We start from the raw sequence: 19,639 nt of genomic DNA on the forward strand, positions 1-19,639 counted from the left end.
CCGGGTCAACTTGCAGCTCTGTGGGCCACGTCAGCGGACTGTGTTTGTATATGCGTTCGAATCCGCGGGGTACCTGGGCCGAGTCTTTCGCGGTTAAGGGTTCGGCTTCCTTGTAGCGACTGGCCACGTCCACGATGGTTAAGGCATACTTGTACCTCTTATCGTGGGGTAGGAACAGGAGGTCGGCCTGGTGAACGCTATTGGGTATGTTTATACCGAACTTCCTTCTAGGCACGTAGCGTGGTGCCGGTAAATAGATCTGCCACAGGGCTTGTTTTTCAAGCAACGCTTTGGCCTCCTCCGGGGGTACTCACGCCATTTTAGCCAGCTTATGTACGGCGCTAGCTCCTTTCCAGTACCCACGCGGGCTGTAGTAAAAAACCCTAAAACTTTCTTTGGTTCCGTGACATGTCGCCCCGATATATACACCTATGTTCTTGGTTCAATTTTCTCATGCCCGTACGCGTACGTGTTGATCCCATCAATAGCTATCCAACGCTTAGTGTCCATCGGCGACAGGGACGCCTTGTTTATAGTCAGTCCATATATCCTATGCCCATCACTTCTAAGCATGTTCATTTTATGCCTGAAGGTACGGGTCTTTGATGTGTTGCTTCACCACGTACTTCTTAACACCCTTCGCCTTCCGGATCTCACCATTGTCGGCCTTCAGGATGGAGTACATCTTAGGCCTCAAGCCTATGTACTCGGCTATGGGCGTGCCAGCACACTCGTCCTTCATCTTACCTAGGACCTTTTTATTTACCGTGCTGTGTATGGCATGGTCCTTGGGGTAGTCACTGGTGTCATACAAATCAAGGCGTTTTTTCATGTCCTTGTACACGTCCTCGGTTCGAGTCTCCATCAGCAGGAAATCCGTGTCAGTGTACAGCACTTCACACCTGTCGTCGTACTGTTTCTTCAGCTCGTTGTAGTAAAAGTCGTACATCAGGTGTTTGGATAAATCAAGGATGCTCATCCCCTCGTAAACAGGCCGGTTGAATTTTATGTGGCTTTTCTTCATGTGTAGGGCAACCAGATCGTTGGTGAATATCTTGCTCCGGTTGAATGCCGGGCTGGCTATCAGCCTCCTGAGCTTGTCCGAACCAGCTTCACGGTCACGCGTTTCCACAGGTTCTCCATAGTCTTACCAAACACTGAGTTGTTCATGAGCTTGTAGAGTTTTTTCTCAAAGTCACTGGTGGCAAGCTTTCGGAGGTCTGGTGTTCATTCTGATGTATGGCTCCATCCATGGGTTTCTGGTTGAACACAGCAACCGCGGTGTATTTTGGTCAGCCTCATACCCAACGACAGGTACAGCTGTAGGTTGCAATAGTGAATCCACGTAATTCTGGTCTTATTCATTAAGTTGGGCACGAGTTTTCAACCGCTGCCACCCACCACCCAACAAGTTATGTTGGTACCTCAGACATCCACAGTTCGGGTTAACCCTCATACGCTCGAGCCAGCCAGTAGCTGTTGTGTGATGTGTGTAATGCCTTGGGGTATTCCAAGTCCACCTCGAGGATATAACCTTTGTTCGAATCTGGTGCGATGCTCATAACATCGATATCGAACGATTCCCATTCGAATCCCCCTGTGGGTAGATACTGGCTCGTGGCCCAGCCGTACAGGTTGTTGGCGTCGAGGTACAGAATATGATTGATTGGCTTGCTCGGGTCGTAGCCCTTCACGTATTGATTATTTGCTTTCGCGTATCGTTTGGTTGCCATGGAAATCCCGCCTCGCAGGCCTTTCTCAATGAATAGGTGCATGTCGTAATCGGTGAGCAATTCCAACTTAACTCTGGTCTTTTTCAGCAAGGCATGCCACGACAGACCTGGGCTGGTGTAATACCATGCGGGGTCGAGTTTATACTGTTTGAAACATGTCCGCCTAAACGTCTCAAACACGTCGGCTAACAGCAGTACATCTGTCCTCAAGTACAGGTCGTGATAGTCACCCACATTGCCCATGAAAAGGTCAAACTCGGTGAAACGGAGGACGAATCTCTGAAAGCCACCATCGAGGAACGAATACGTAATTTGGAAGAGCAAAGGAAGACCCGGCTGGAAACGGCATCCTCCTTCTGAGACCAGCTTCAATCCCAGATCAGCCGTGCGCGGGAAACCGTTGATCGAGTCCTCTACTAGGACACCACGCTAGCTGACAGGATCCGAATCCTGTTCCGGGAGCAAGGGATCACCATCGCCAGCATTCTGACGGCATTGGGCTTCATCATATCAACCCTGGTGGTGTCACTGAGTGGGGATACCCCCACGCCTGCCCGCGGCAGTGGCACACCAACATCCACAGGTGGCGTCAAAGACTGGATAAAAAAACACCTGAAATCCCTCGGGGAGGCCCTGGCTAAAGTGGCTGGTAAGGCCGCCGACGCCCTGCCAGGCATCCTGGGTAGCATCGTCTCGTGGCTGCTGACCGCTCTGGCTAAAACTGCCACGTGGCTCAGTCAAAACCTGTGGGCAGCCATCGTCGCCGTGACGGGTTTGGTGTACGTAGCGGCTAAGGAATTTTTAACCAAATGAGTCCCAAACCAACCGCTACCCTGCCAACCACCAGGGTTGTTTTACGATCGATGTGCTGCTGATTGGATTGTGCGGGCTGTGGGGATGTTGGTTGAACCCTGGGCTCTGGGGGTGGCGCCACTATACCCGTTTCACCGGTCGTGTATGGTGGGACGTGGGGGGTGTTAAAGGTCACATAAACCCTAGGGGGTACAAATACATAAATCACTAACTGGCATCGTTATAAATGAAACCCCGTCATTAAAACTACTCATTTCGACCTTTAATTGACTTAAATCGACCTTTTTGACAACAGTGCACAAAAGCTTTGAGAGCCGATGCAGAATTCATCTACATTTTAGGGGTAAATTATCGTGTTTACAGGCTTGTATAAACCTGAAATCGTGACAATTGTTGTGGAAAATGAACGCTATATGTTCTCACAATCTACTGTTATTTAATTTTGTCTCCTGCTTTGCCTAGTTTCCGAGTTACAACTTGTTTTCATAGACGATTCTGTCAAAATCGATTGGTGTCGTTAGGCCCTATTTGTATAATGACTGATCCAAATTGATCCCATTTCTGTGTTGTTTTACCTCGATATTTAATCATGTCATGTAAAAATCTGTTTGTATTCTCAAAACAGTGTCAGCCCATAAGTTTTCACATGCAATACAGCAATTAATACTCCCTCGTTGTAACCCGTGTTAGATGGTATAAACCTACACATGTTATTTGTCATCATTCACTTGATGGTCAGTTAATGGTATATAATTAGTGGTAACACACTTAGATTACCCGACAAAGGTTCCCATTTGGCATTTCTTGTGTCTGGAGTAAATATTCAACATTATAAACATCGATCAAAGGATTAACCGATAACACGCTGATTGATTAATTACTTTTATCTTACACAGCGGAATTGTCAAAAGGTAGTGTTTATGTATGTAGATTTACTAATCTATACTGAATACACTCTGTCGTGTCGGTGTCGTCGTAAAAACAACGTCCTTCTTTTCAAAGGATTAACCGGGCAATACATTGATTGATTGCCCATTATTGGCTAACTAAATTACTGTTTTTAAAGAAAGGCGGACATTATGCAATTAGTTGCCAGGTGTGCTATCTTGGGTGACCAATGAGACTATACACCAATACCTGAAAAGATTTATCACTTTCTTTCGTATATTAAACTGTTAAAAGACACATCATTTGGAACAGTTTTGTGGATATTGATGGATACATTCCTCGAACAAGGTAATGGCCTGATATTGTTCCTATAACTTTAATCTGTTTTAATTTTAATATTTGCATTTTGTTTTTATTCATTTGTCGTAGCATTCAACAGAATCATTGTTTTCACGTGAAGTGTAATGAGACAGACAACATGCACTAGGGTGTGTGTGCGAATTATGATTCACATTGGCAAACTATAAAATGTCTAGATATTACAGTTCTGTTATAAATTCACTATAAGTATCAGCAGATCGTCTGCTTTTATTTAGTTTCAAAATGCATACAAGTGTGATAATAAACCAATGAGGATTATAAGACCAAATATAAAGACGCACATTGACTAGTATCTACATACTGGTGAGTGGACATTAACCATGGGAATGTAGGAAGAAATTTATCGCGCAGTATTGTGACTTCGAATCCCCACCTCGCCTGTGGAAGAAATCGTTATGTTATAAGTTGTGTCATGCAAAATCCGCTTGGTTATGATTCCAATACATATTTAACAACGAGTAGAAAGTAGTCTTGATTTTCTAACTTGATGAAAACAAACTATAATCTCATTAATTCTAACAGATTTTTTTACTTTTAAAATGGCGGCGCCTGTCGGGAACATCCCGCCAGTCTGAGGATAAATGGTATTTAGGTTTGTTTTCACCGAAGTTACAAAATGAAAACTATTTTCTACTGGTAGTAAAATATGTATTTTATTGATGGCCAATAGGATTTTGCATGACATATATATCATAACAATTTCTCTCGTGGCAGCGAGGTGGGTGTCAATATAATACTACTTACAATATTATTGTTACTTCGACCACAACCTCACTTCCGAGGAAGAAATCGTTATGTTACAAGTTGTGTCATAGAAAATCTTATGGTCATCAATCATATGCATATTTTACTACAACTAGTTAGTAGTTTTGATTCTTTAACTTCCGTGGAAGCGATCTGGAACACAAGTAAGATATCGTTTCAGGCTTCCACAACGCTCGCTTCGCACTCACAAACATAACCCATTTAGCACTTAACCGCGGGTCCTGTGGAAATCTGTGCATGGGGACACCATCGCCCGACCCCTAGAGCAATTGACGACAAAGCAACGATTCGGCATGTCATCGTTGATGTCGAGAAATCATCAAAATGATGAGCGTGCTACACATTTTCTATACAACTAACTGAAAATCGTTCCTCATATGACGTCACTGCAGTGCTCTGGCGACAGAGTTACGTAACCTGTCTGTGGTTTCGTTGGCGGGCGAGAGGGAAGCAGGCGACTTTTTGGCCACTTTTAATCGCTCGGTATTAATTAACCACAAGTTTTTAAAGAATAAATTCGGTGTTCCGCATAAGACTAACCACAAATCTTTCATATGTAATGGTTAAAAGAGTAACAAAAAACAAAGTTTAGTGGTTCTTTAACATCGGGGTTGACGTCCAACTTTTGGTCTGCCGTGGCTATGACTATTTCGTTGTTGTAGCCCACCACTTTTTTTACTCTCAGTTGCATATCGCTCTGGGCCATGTACAGTCCCACGTCGAAGATGTAGTCGACTTTCGACCGAGCGTATTCCAACACATCTTGGTAGCGTTTGGCACTCGGGAGATCAACTGGAGCATTGATAGCATCCTCAACGTTAACAACGAATTGTTTCTGAGCATCGAAAGCAGTCCCCTTACCGAGGATGTTGGAACGCGTTTGCGTCTGCTCACCTAACAGCGCCCACACGTACGTTCTAATCGAGTCTGATTAACCTGATTACACCGGCACGAGTGAACCCTCTCGACGTGTCCAACATAAACTTTTTCCAGTCATCCGCTGCCCCCTGGTCGAACCTCCAGACTCGGTAATCCTTGCTGTTGTCGAAAGCCATGTAACAGTCATCCCACTCGTTTGTTGTGAGGTGATGATACGACTTGTAACCCCATTCTTTCATCTTCTCGCTGGCATCCACGAGGGGCATGTTGTGAACGATGGGGATACCCAACCTGTGGTTCGGCCCGGCAAACGCCAATCCGCCGGTTTAGTTCAAATTCGTTGCAAATACGTTCGTAGGCCCGTCTATCCTACTGGTGGTTTATCATGCTCCACGCCTTTGTCCTGTGGGAGCGGGCACTGATCTCATTGAGGATACCGCCTGATCTGGTAGTACATCGGAACGCAATACACAGACCGACTCAGCGGTCCACGCCGAGTGTCGGTCAATGTCACACCACACCCCGTTGTACCACACGGCGAAGTTGAGTTGATTCTGCCAGAACTGCATCGGGTTGTTGAACCAAGCGTGGACTGCCTTGACGTTAGTCACCGAAAGCTTATACCGGTCGAACACATCTATAAACTGCGATTTGAAATGCAGCCCATCAGAGACCATGATCTTGTGTGGGAAATCTATGTCCAGTTTAGGGTAAAACACTCCATGGGCGTACATTTTAAAATTATTATATAATGAGCATATATACTCTAACATGTACATAACACTTCCAGGAATAACGAGCGGCGAGGCCGTTCAGCTGATGCATGCGATCGATAACATATCGGGTCAACTCGAAGTCGCACTCTGCAATATCACCTACCTACCGCAATGGACTAACATCAACACCAGCAACAATAAGCTGTTCGTCAGTAGAGCTTGCAGCCAGATAACTGACATCTACTACAGCGTGTGCTCTCTAAGCGATGAGGTCTTCAAGCCCCTGGGAGCCGAACTCAAGATGAACGACACAAAAGGCACAGTGGTGTTAATCAACAACAGAATAAACTCCTTGAGACTCGGTCGACCATTGGCGAGGACACTAGGTATGTCACCTGACGAGATGAAACCAACAACTACCTTCACAGGCACGAAGTTACCCGACCTAGTACCATACCGAGAGCTGTGCATTCATCTCGGCCAGGTGAGCACAACGGACAACATTCAAGGGGGTCACCCTTCCACTGAGAGCCGTACCGGTGAAAACGGAGAAATACAACCACCACAGAACCGAGTCGTTTTCACCGCGGCAGTATAAGAGGTTAACCCGGGGCAACATCCCTGAGCTGATAATATCGGGGTTAGATGTAAATCATAATCCCGTGAATATAGGATACCTCAGCATAACGCTGCACATAAAATGACCAGCGCACAAGGGCCCGGGATGAGGTTGAAAAAATGCATCAATGCAGGGATCTCCGACCTCGGGGACACACGCGGTTTCGACGACCCCGGAATAGATGGTAAATTGTATGCCTTGCAACTGACAAACAACATTTATAAACGCGTTGAGGTCCCCTCTGGTGGAGCCCTAGGTGATATAGTAGATACCTCAAGAGCGGTCGTCAACACTCGGTACGCTCTAGTCAACACCAGTGATGATAAATGGATAATATACCCATCGTTCGGGGGCAAACTGTTCGACTTAGAAGATGTTGAAAGCACTACCGTCGCCCGAAACAAGCCATATACGCTCGTCTTCACCCACGATGACAAGTGGGTGTTGTTACCCGCTAAAGGCGACTGGTTTCTCAATATAAGGCTCGGCTCCCCCTACGTGTTCACGGATAACAAAGACAACTACCTAAACAAAGTCGTGAACAACGGAACCCTGCTTGTGGCTTACGTCCTGGCTCAGAGGCGTAGCGTAGTCATCAGCCCAGTCGCCAGTATGGCAGCCCACATGCTATCGAGTAAACCGGGAGTGCAAGACGTGACATTGCAGTTGGTGTCTGAATTTGCTTGCGTGGTCAACGTCCTGGCGAACGTACCAGAGAACGCCACTCTGATCATCAAAGTCTACCTAGGGGAACCATCGCAGGATGAAGTCGAAATCGTGAAGGGGATCAAACTCCGGTGGGGGAAACGACACCAGTATCACGTTTGCACTGTTTACGTGCGGATGGGTGTCAACTCCAAAACCAGTCTGCAGGGAGTCACCGTGATCGTGGAAGACACGACATCACTAACCAAGATCTTCCTACCCGACAACATACACTTCATGGGAGTGAAGTGCACCCCTGAGAGATTATCAGAAAAAACAATTGGAAACTATCTCGTAATAGTATTATAGCAATGACTAGGCACTGTCCCAACGCTACGCTTAACGACCTAGGGGACACGGAGGGATTTAATCAGCTTGGTGAGGAAGACACCTTGTACGTCCTACACTTGAAAGACAACGTGTATAGGCGGGTGTCGTTATCAGATTTTAAAGAACCCAAATGGAGGATCAACATAATCCTCACCTCACCTTACATCTCTTTAAATGAAGAGGGGCATGTCACCGAAATTAAGAACACCGGCTTCACCCTCACGTCTTTCATACTGAGTTATGGAGAGGTGCTAGCTTACCTAATACCCGACTCCACGGGCAACCTGTTCATGGCACCCGTGGAGTCAGAGTTGAAGTCCGATACCTTAGTAGTTATGGCATCAGGCTCCACACTCATCATAGAAGTCATGCTAAGGGGTAGTATTGTTAGGGATTCAGGCCTGCGCCTTTTACCTGGGGTGACAGTATATTGGGATAACACCGTATCAACCCCCATACGTTGCCGTATCGTCATACAATTGGGGGCCCAACGGACATTACTGCTCTATTCGATAGATCTGCCGGGGGTTGGTATAGCCCAAAAGTCCCCTATTATCTTTTCCAGTATCTTCGTACACCCGGATCTAAACCTTATAAGCGTCAAGTACGTTGACCGACTATTAACAAAAGCCCAATTAGAATATATCTGGCAAGATATATTATATGCACACAGGATGGGGCTATACCCAGTCGTAGAGGAAGTAGCGAAGACCCTGGAAACCATAGACGGGTTCCGCTTGAGACAGTTACGTGATGTAAAACGCCAACTAGAACAAGACCGTGACACTCGGAAAGCACTATATAGGAAGTGAACGGGGCTGATACTGCCCTTATGACAACCAGCATGGGGCTAGGGGCGGCAGGTGTTGGGTTGTTAGCCACCATCGTGGGCGCACCTATAGTGCTAGGCATTGAAATAACAGCTGGGGTGGCAGGGGTTTTAGGGTTGGTGCTTAAGTTTGCATCACGCAAATTGCATCGTAAGGCATTGAAACAAGATGAAATCAGGGTTCTGGCTGAAGCAAAGCTGAACACGGTAAGCGACCATATCTCTACGGCACTCACTGACAACAAGATCTCAGAGGAGGAGTTTCGTTTGATCCTCTCTGAACTCTGAAAAATATAACAAAATGAAACAAGAGATTCGATCCAAGTCTCGTAAGTCTGCTATCAGCGAAGACGAGAAAAAAAAGTACATAGAACAGGGAGTACGAAAAGCCAAGCAAGCCTTTATTACAAACACCAAAGAGATCATAGACGATTCACATTAAACTGTTTTGCTGAGATCAACGTGATATAGTGCAATGTGCGGTACAGAAGTGTCACGCGTGGCCGTGGATTCAAACAGTAGTAGGCAATGGCGGGTTAGATCTAAGGGTCTGACAAAAGCTTTATTTGTGAAATAAAGCTTTAAAGCGACCTTTCTTGAAAGTGATCTCATACCCCCATTACTTCTACTACTTGGGAATAAAGTGTGTAGACAATATCTACACGTAACTGCTGATGTAAGTGATAAAGCTATTCTTATGCTGTTATGTTGCAGGGTGATTCGCATTATTTCCAAAATAAGAATGAATATGCAGGGTTATGCAACTAAATTTGGGATATTGAACTGAAATGTTTAGTACCACTTTGTTCCATGTGTCTACTTCACACTATAAGATGCTTACAGTATACAGTGGATAAACACACATTCCTTTTAACAATAGGTGCAAGCATGCATTTTCGTGTGAAAAGTCAAGCATCTTACTGCACACTCGAGATTGGAAACTGGAACACTTTTGATACCCTGCCTAAAGTCGGCTTACCATTCCAACAATGGCAATCTTGATGCAGTGACCAAATCACCTCATATTCATACTGTACACATTTTTCACGTGCCAGTGTTTTTATATAAATATAGTTACCACTAGTTCCTCTTTGGGGACCGCTACATGGCTGAAATAATGCCGATGCTACGACTCCTTATAATATAAGCATATTGGACCAAGAAATACTCCATTTTCTACATATAACATATTTTGTCTGACTAATGTTTCAGGTACGCGCCCCCGCCCCAACCCATATGTGGAACAGGAATACAAAAATTGAGTGGACAGAAAAGGTAGGAATTTATGGTTTGGCAGTAAGATCCTAAGATTACCGGTATTACTTTTGTTTTTGTTGCTGTCAGATTGTGTTTCTATATCTGCCTTTCTGGTCCCAATTTCTCGAAACAAACTTTAGTCTCAATATTGAGTGAAGTCTGATAATTTACTCAGTCCTAAGAAAACTCGAGTGCGTGAGTGAGTTTGGTTTTACACTGCTTTCAATAGGAATATCATATATAAATATACTATCCCAAAAGAGAAACGCATAGGCCAGAAGTGTGTTACGAAAATGCTGTATTTTCAAACATGTACAACTCGTCTACAAATAGACTTTAGTGAATGAATTTGTACATCAGTTTAGAAAAAGCTAATGTGTATACAACCAAGTGGATAATTTTAGATAACGGAGACGTTGAGCGCAATGGTGACAACGTTGCACGGTCCCGACGTCGGGACTCCTGGCTATCAGCCCAATCTCACTCAAACTGTAGCATACAGTTTGACCTGACATCCTCCGAAGTCCTGGCACCCTGGCTGCTGTGCTCTCACCCGTGGTAGTACGATCACGCAAATGTAGTACCCGGATGTACCGATCTTGAGCTGCAGTGGTGACTCGAGGTCTGCCTGTACGGGGACGATCATTTGCTATACCTGTTTGGTTGTAACGAGCCGTGATATCGTGCTCAGACCAACATCCAGACGCCTGGCAACAGAAGATTGGTAATCTCCAGCGTGCATTCTTTCAATGGCGATGTTCCATGTCGCAGCATCAAGACGTGGCGTAGTGATTTGACCTGGAAACTCCTTCAAAAGGAATGTCAATTTCCGAAAGTAATCCGGATTTTTTATAGCCAGACAGTGCATACTCTTTGCTGCACAATTTCAACTGGAAGTTTGAGTTTTTAATCCTTGTGACCTCCTCAAAATCAACATTTTCAGGTAAAGTCGATTTTTTTCTTATGCATGTGTGTAAAATCATGTTATCAACAATTGTGTTACATATTTTGACAATTGTTTCAACACAATAGGTAATTAATAGATTTTTAAATACACAAAACGTCTATGCGTTTCTTTTGGGGGATAGTATATATATATATGTAATCAGGATTACACAGTACACATTCCTAATACAATATAAATGTGATCACAAATCTAAAATATTCACCACACAAAATGACTGTATTACCCAAATTTACTAACGTTAAGAAATACTCGTTTCATCTGGCGGCCATATGAACAACGTTTGAAATCAACGTATCATCTGACTGTCAGATTTACACACGTTTAAAGGGGTGTTAAAATACACGAACATTCAACTCTGCATTTACATGCATTTCACAGATGTGTAAATCTGGCCAATGTTTTCATGTGTTTTCTAGCATGTGTAACATATGTAAATGTTGTCATTGTAGGACATGCATTTTAATACCTTCGAAATCTCGTATGACCAGGGTTAGGTTTGTCATATATTTAGTACACGCGTAGATGGTTGGTAATGTGGAAATAGAGTGTTACAAGATTGACACAACTCTAACATGTATTTCAATGGTACTGTAATATAACTGTAACATAGGGTTCGTTAGCGCGTCCGACCTCGCCATAATGTACTGAGATAATTAGAAACACAAGGCGAAGTGATACCCAATGACTGAGCACCACTCTTAACGTGCGTGTTTTTCTTGACATACACATGCATATGATGCCTGTTTAAAAGGTTCAAATATCGCGTCTATGGGCCAGAGCGATATGTATGTTAGGGAGTGGGGGTGGGGGTGGGGTGGGGTTGCATGTGTGAGAGGGAGAGGGTGTGGGATGGGTAGGCCTAGGGTGGGGTCGGTGGTGGGGTACTGATAAGTCATTCTGATCCGTAGGTAATATCGTTTATACTTTTAGTAATGGAAATTACATTAAAGTTGAAATAACTGAACTCAGGTACACTTCTTATATGTAACATACAAGGAGAGACTGCTTATTACAATAAAACACAGACAGATGTGTTCACACAGACATGAACCGGTAGGTCCCTTATTTTAGAGTTATCCGACTGATAATAACTGCACAAATTTCATCATCTATACTTTTAAAAAAGATGATTACAATGTATTAATGATTCCCGGTGTAAATTACTGTTGTAAATGTGTAAACATGCACATATACTTGGTATTCCCTATTTTTGATTCGGTATTAGAGATATTATCCCATACGGAGGGTTGTTTCTCAAATTTCAGTTACCCGACGGAATATACTGTACACCTATTTTGATTCCATCTCTTAGGCAGTTTTTAGCAAATTCTACTGATTGCAATTAGTTCATAAACTTCGATAACTAAGCAGTTTCGATAAATATCGAAAGCTTACAACCTGACAGCAGTTTTGTTGCTTATGCGTTTTCATTTTTGCTTTTGCTTTTTGTTGTCTGATTTGTTATACATTATACAATTATGTTAATCTTTTTGGCATTGCAATATCGTGGAATATAATGCGTATTTATTAATATATCAAAGTACCGAAACGTTTTATCTGTATGATTTACTGTTACTGGGTGAAACTGTTAAATGTACCTTCGTACAGAATTTCCCGGAAATAGAAACTAAAAATTGCTAGATAAATGGAAAACTAAATTGGGTTAAGATTGCAAACAATTATTATTTATATACCTATTTTCAATTATCAGTCTGCAGATCATGTCACTAACATGAAAACTAAAGGATATATGGTGACAAAACTGGGTTCAATTTTGAATGTATAATAAATGTGCCAATGTATATTCAATAACAGCATCAAGGAATCATGGGGTACGCTCATGGTTAAAGCGTTCGCTTGTCAGGTCAAAAGCCTGTGTTTGATTCCCGACATAGGCACATTAAGACTGGAGCTTGGTGTCTTGAAAATGTAATTTTTTATAAAAGGCAAAGAACTTAATTTCAGTTGAACAAAAGACCAAGTAATTTGTAAGAATCACAGACTAACAACATCTATATTGGGGATACAGGTGCAGGAAGTATCTGTAATTATTAAATCAAGTTCCACAAACAAAAGATAAAGGTTTAAATGGCAAGCATATGTATTGGTATCTTGCCAAGCGCTTTCTTCTCTCAACGCAGTGTTACCAGAATGCTGCGCTCACCACCTCAGGTGGCCAAATTCAGCCACTTACAGACATATAGAAAATTAATTTTTACGTGTATTGAAAGAGTGGGGGAAAACACGTGCAAAGTATCTGAGTCAGCTGAGATTATCCTTCAAACACATCATATGTACAATTAACAATCATTTATCATTTAGTGTAACCAAAGCATTGCAAAAAGCCATATGTAGAGAACAGCATAACATCACCTCTGGACGGAGTTGCACATATTTGATACCCAAAGCCTGTCAGTTAACACAAAGGCAATAACACTTGTGTTTTACAACGATCACTGTAGCATAGTCACAATGAAGTATAGGTTGCCATGTGTTTTCTAATATGATTGAGTCAGTGAAAAATACTAATATTTACTAAATAAAATCATAAAGGAACCTTTCTTCAAGCAGTGACTTAAGGCCATACATAGCTAGACTTGCTTAGAATAGACTTCATGACCTGGGAATATCCAGACATGCTTCATTTAGGGCGTAGGCATTACTGTAAGGGCTGGGTGGAAAATAATATCGTTCTGTGATACAGACCGGAACAAGATATGGAAAACAAAACAATTGGACAACAGACCATTCTTTGGGTATTTTTATTGTAAATATGATTATAATAGCTTAACCTAGATTTCGATATCTTTTGAATGTACATTTGGTTGAAACTGGAAAATATACATTTCTCCCGAGACAAGAACGAATGTCTACATATACTGAGGGAAAAAATATAAGGGACCACATAAAAGCACAAATGTTCAGTTATTTTTTTCAAGGTTTCTTCACAAGCTACGCAATAACAAAGCTTGTGAAGAAACCTTGGCAAAAAATAAAGGGACACCCATATTTTTTCACTCAGTATATAATTCAAAAGTATATCAGCACGAGTATCCAGTTTGTCTTTTGTCTTCTCCCCGTCCATACTACACTAACAACTAGTCTCTGAAATGAACATATTTTACAGAAACAAAGTTCATAGTAAAAAGAAAATTAACATAATGAACAGGAGCCCTGAGACTTTCTCCTGAAGATGTGGAAATCTAGAATTGCCACATTTTCTAGACTTGCGTGGCCTTGGATATATTTGCTTAGGGTCTGTATGGCAGACTACGTCCCTACATACGCTCAATCACATGTGTCTCCAGGTCACGGAGACTCAGTGGTTTAGGGGCCCGTATTGCAATTATCGTGTGTTTGCATGTGTCGTTGACGTGGCATGGACGCCTTGTAACATCACTTTTTGATTATGATTCACATGCTCAGGATATGGCCAGAATCGTGCCACGGATTTGCAGATATCATGAAAACAAGTGTTTGTTAAAGTGGCTTTTACAAAGGTATATAGGTTCGATCACAATACGTTTAGTTTTACAGCTTCTTTTCTCTTTACATGTTCACGTCAAAACTGATCTAAATTCCAATCGAAGATTAAAGAGTAAGACAATAATTAGTATGTAACATGAGTTATATTTGGGATTACACTTTCTTAGTACAAATTCTAGCACTTTTTGAGTTGAGCCCCATCCGGGATTCGAACTCACACCCTCAGAGTCACGCACCCAATCGCCAGCACACAAAGTCAGCCGCCTAACCCACTCAGCTACCGCGACTTCCACAAAAATGGAAGTCGGACAACTGGTAGTCTAGACTGCGGGCTTTGTGTACCCCTCTGATAAGTGTTAATTGGCACGGCTCCCACGGCCGAAAGCTATGATTACACAATGCCATTTAGAAAGTGGTCAAATGTAACATGAGTTATATGTCCAGCTCGTACAAAACAAAAACAATATTTGTCGTTTCCACCGAGAGGCAAACTCCTGCTCGCGGTCGTCCGTACAGTCGGAATACCTGACTGATAAGTACACACAAAAACATAATGTGCGTAATACGTCGTCGTTTGCATATGAATGTAATATTATCATAACAACAGTAAGATCTTTGAAATTGGGAGTCTTATATTGGTGAGCCTAGACTCGGCAAGGCTAGCAGATATAGATGTGATCTGCACTAAAAGTAGAATTGGCATGAGAAAAAAAAATAAACCTAACCAACTTCAAAAGTCTAACCGAAAGTTAATGAAAAATTAATTCAAGTGAAATTGGCTCGAAGATATTTTTAGCGAATTGTATATTGTGTACCAGAGACCATAAAAGTATTATGCCAAGGATACTAAACTTTCGCCGGTATCATAAATAAGCACAAAAACACGTTGGCAAATCGAAGAAGTAGGATAAAGACTGGATAATCAGTCTCCACTAAATAACCTTGGTAAGCCATAACTTATTATTCTTCTACGACTACTATTACCACAGTGGGTTAACCCCTCTGAGTTATATTTGGGATTACACTTTCTTAGTAAAGTACAAATTCTAGTACTTTTTGAGTTGAGCCCCATCCGGGATTCGAACTCACATCTTTAGAGTCAGGCACCCAATCGCCAGCATTTTTGTGGAAGTCGCGGTAGCTGAGTGGGTTAGGCGGCTAGGCGGCCCTAGGTGGGTTAGGCGGCGGTTGATTTTGAGTTGAGTTGAGTTAGGCTTCACGGCACATCGGCATTATTCCAGCCATATAGGGACGAGGTCAAGTTTCCATTCATTACCATTTTTGGTCCAAAGTTCAAGACTAGACTACCAGTTGTCCGACTTCCATTTTTGTGGAAGTCGCGGTAGCTGAGTGGGTTAGGCGGCTGACTTTGTGTGCTGGCGATTGGGTGCCTTGCTCTGAGGGTGTGAGTTCGAATCCCGGATGGGGCTCAACTCAAAAAGAAAATGATACACCCCTTCACAATAATAGACGCAACCAGTTGTGACACGGTCACGCAATGCATTACTATATCAGGTCAATACTTGATAAGGTCAAGCTGAACAAGCTGTAGTTTTCTCAATAATCTGAATGAATGTATGTAGCGTGAAACCGGCCGATACCTATAGAAGAAAGTGTTTGCCCTACCTGTAACAATGATATCTCGTGTCTATAAAAGGGATATAATATGGGGATTAATAACATGTACATTTATTTTGGCCCGTTTATGATCATACATACTTCGATCGTTCACATCAATCTCTCTGGCTATCAGATTGATGGTACTTTTTAAACATAACCAGTATTTCTATTATTGTATTTATACAGAAAGATTCATCAAAAGTTCTCCATATACGTCCATCAGCGACATCGCGCACTACCCCCCTTCTCTTTTGATCTTCTCAAACGACTGTTACAAGTTCGAAGAATACGTCTCAAAGTAGAAAAGCCTTAAGACTATTCCCTACAATTCTGTAACATACACATTGTACCCTAAATGGGCAGCGCTTCCGTTCGGGGGCCGGGGTGGGGGGTGGTTATATCAGAAGGACAGCGAAAAACTATCTTCAATTAATGTTGTAGGGAGCAGTCACTTGCTTAGGAAAACAATAACCAACTGAGATATTGCGTTCATGTTGGAATCAATATTTTTGGCCCCTGTCAGATCTGAACTTGAACATGCGAGGTCTGCGTCTTTGTCAGGCAAAAGGTCTTCAAGTTGTTGAGCAACACTGGGGCGTAATAGTCACTGGCCTTCTCCGACGGGGAAAATTACAGCAATGCAACATCACATTTACTTATGTGTCATTTGCTTTCGCATTCTGAGTTTATCGATAGTCAATTCAAACAGGACAATCAAGACGAATTTAACAATCGGCACGGAGGTTCAAGATGCCTATGGTATACTCAGAGAACGCACCCACCTGTGCTATCTGGTCATAATCGCTGCACGATAAAAACTACTTTGCATGTCTCACAGAATATATAATTTGATATGGCATTGTTTGTTGTATACTTTTGCGTTAGTGAAACAAATATGGACAACTTTAAGGTTGATGTATCGCGTTATGATAGCAAAGGTTGAGCGGAAGGAGAAATAACAGTCATGGTTCAGGCACTGTGAGACTATCAAGATAGGTCACAGGCAGTGCAATAATTTTTTCAATTATGAACTGCTAAAACATATTTTACAGTAGTGAGCTGACTAGACGTACGAAATTACGAGTTGGTTCGTGTAGCGTATTTGGTTGTGCTCCAAGACAGATAAAGTGCTATCCTATTGGGAAATCCAGGGACACTTGCGAGGACAAAGGGGCACCTCATCGCCCTTTGTTCACCACTAAACCTTTTAATCCCTCGAAACAAGCACCTCCCAAGATTTGCAGACAAGGTGTAACTGATACTGGTAGCAAGAGCGAGTGCAGCTTTAATAAGGCGTGTTAGCTTGCGTAATACTGCTTTCTTTGTCAGGCTCTTTTGGTGAGAAGAATAATGAGGTCACGAGAACGTTGATTTCAAACGTACTAAAATGTGTTAAAATGAAATTACATGAACCAAGTAATTCACATAATGAAAACATATGATCATCTTGCTTGAGGACAGGTAACATGAAGATATATGAACCATTCATTTACATACCTCTGACATTCGGTATGATACATACATATCTAAGATGTGTAAACATTTGAAAATGTACATGTGTTTCCCCACCTAAGTAAATTTACATGTTTCCAACCCGAGTAAACTTTGAACGAAATCGGAACTTTCAGCACCCATTGAAATTCAAAGGAATGCATTGGAAATACTGTATGATCATGTATTTACTGGGGTATCTGTTGATTTCAAACGTAGTAAAATGTGTGAAAATGAAATGACATGAACCAAGTTATTCACATGATAGAAACATATGATCATCTTGCTTGAACACAGGTAACATGAAGATGTAGGAACCGTCTATATTCACACCCCTGAAATCAGGTGTGATACATAAATATCTTAGGTGTGTAAACATTTGCAGATTTGAAAGTTTACATTTCTAGACAGCAAAACAACCAACCAGCCAACGAACAGATTAAATCTGAATCTAGTTTGAGACCATGTTGAAATAAGGTCTTATTCGCCAGCAATCAAAGTAAGGCAACCCTACTGGGGACAATGGAGACACTACCTGTGTTTCCTTCACGTTTCCCCTGACGGATGTACATCATCCATGTCAAAATTCATTGATTAATTCAATATCTTTTAAAAACCCTAGGATTAATTGAGAAGGAATGAGATTGAAGATATCCTCTGTAGATGAAACTTTGAAATACGTATCCCTTGTGATGGAAAACAAGCACAGCCAAGAAGAGCATGCTTCACAATAATTCCCTCATCACAGGGGATATACTTTAAAATGTAGGATCCTCACCTGTTAACAAATATTCATGTGTATATCTGCTGTAGCCAATGCGACATCGTCGCATGATGACCTCTTCCAATCTGGACTGACAACACAAGAATGTGAAAGTGATAGTTGGTTTAATGTTTAATGTTCTAAGGATAGGTTTGCAATCAGTATAGGGAAGTAGAAGTGGTGTCACAGCTTTGTTGAGTTCTGCTCTTTCTGTTAGATCAAACATAGTGTTACCAGAAATTCCAACATGGCTGGGTAACAAACAAAAATTGATGTGGTATTGGCCAGAAGCAAGAACATGTATTATACTATTAAAATCATGCAAGAATACATGTACTTTGAATGAGAGGTCTTAAGGGCCCTCTCATGGGCACAATAACTTTACGCCACTTCAACACCCTTTGAGGGTACTCAATCTCAGCTATCAGATGTATTCGACCAAACAAACTCATTTATTATGTACAAATCATATTGATCAAATTTTATGCAGCAACTCCATTTCTTAAAAAAAAAACTATAATAAAACTAGAAAGTCTGCTGAAAAGATCCTTCATGGTTGAAACTTTGAAATAATTAGCTATGTTGCCCAAACATGGACGCAATTAGGCAAATAAATAAAGTTATTACCTTTAAAATAAATCAAAGTGTAACAAGATGTAAATGACAGAATGTTTTAATACATCATTCCTTAAAATCAGTCCAAAAACTTCATCATATTTACAGATTCATTATCCTGCCTTCAAGCACTTCTAAACGTGACTTCAAGTCACCCAATCATCCTGGACATATTAGAACTGTACAACGACCTTTCTACTAGCCAATATGACATCATCCTCTGCTGGTTGCCGGGTCACGTCGGCATAGCAGGTAACACTAAGGCCGATGCTGCAGCAAAAGCAGCTCTCGAAAAGCCCCTATCTCCACTGCTAATCCCGTACAGTGACTTCAAACCCACTATCAAAAGCTATACTCGGGACCTGATGCAAAAAAAGGTGGGACACTCAAGTAGGAAGAAACAAACTCCATGAATTGAAGCCAACAATCGGTTATACCTACTTGGGTTGTCAGTCAAGACGCGATGAGGTAATTTTACGACGATGTCGTATTGGCCACAGTCGATTTACACATGACTATCTGCTGAAAACGGATGGGGATGGACCCCCCATGTGTGTCTCTTGCGATGAGGTGTTCACCGTCAAGCATATTCTGCTTGAATGCGTGGACTTATCGCCTGCAAGGGACTCACATTATGATGCAACAAACCTAAAAGATCTGTTCTCACGCGTGAGCGCCCATCTGATACTGAACTACCTGAGGGAAGTTGATCTGTATCATAAACTGTAACTGTGAAATGTAACAAGCATAAATTGTAACTATGAAATGTAACAAACCGCCTG

At 42.1% G+C, this 19,639-nt stretch overlaps 1 protein-coding gene across 1 annotated transcript in view; it reads left to right on the plus strand.

The window, feature by feature from the left end:
- Positions 1-19,639, plus strand: part of LOC124258567 — a 159,640-nt gene that overhangs the window by 68,137 nt on the left and 71,864 nt on the right. The window contains exon 4 of the mRNA XM_046692633.1: positions 9,871-9,933. Within this exon, the coding sequence (XP_046548589.1) occupies positions 9,871-9,933 (63 nt within the window). The remainder of the gene's footprint in view (positions 1-9,870; positions 9,934-19,639) is intronic.

This window comes from Haliotis rubra, unplaced genomic scaffold, assembly GCF_003918875.1.
Source record: "Haliotis rubra isolate DU_JTF1 unplaced genomic scaffold, ASM391887v1 Scf699, whole genome shotgun sequence".
In the NCBI taxonomy this organism is placed as follows: domain Eukaryota; kingdom Metazoa; phylum Mollusca; class Gastropoda; order Lepetellida; family Haliotidae; genus Haliotis; species Haliotis rubra.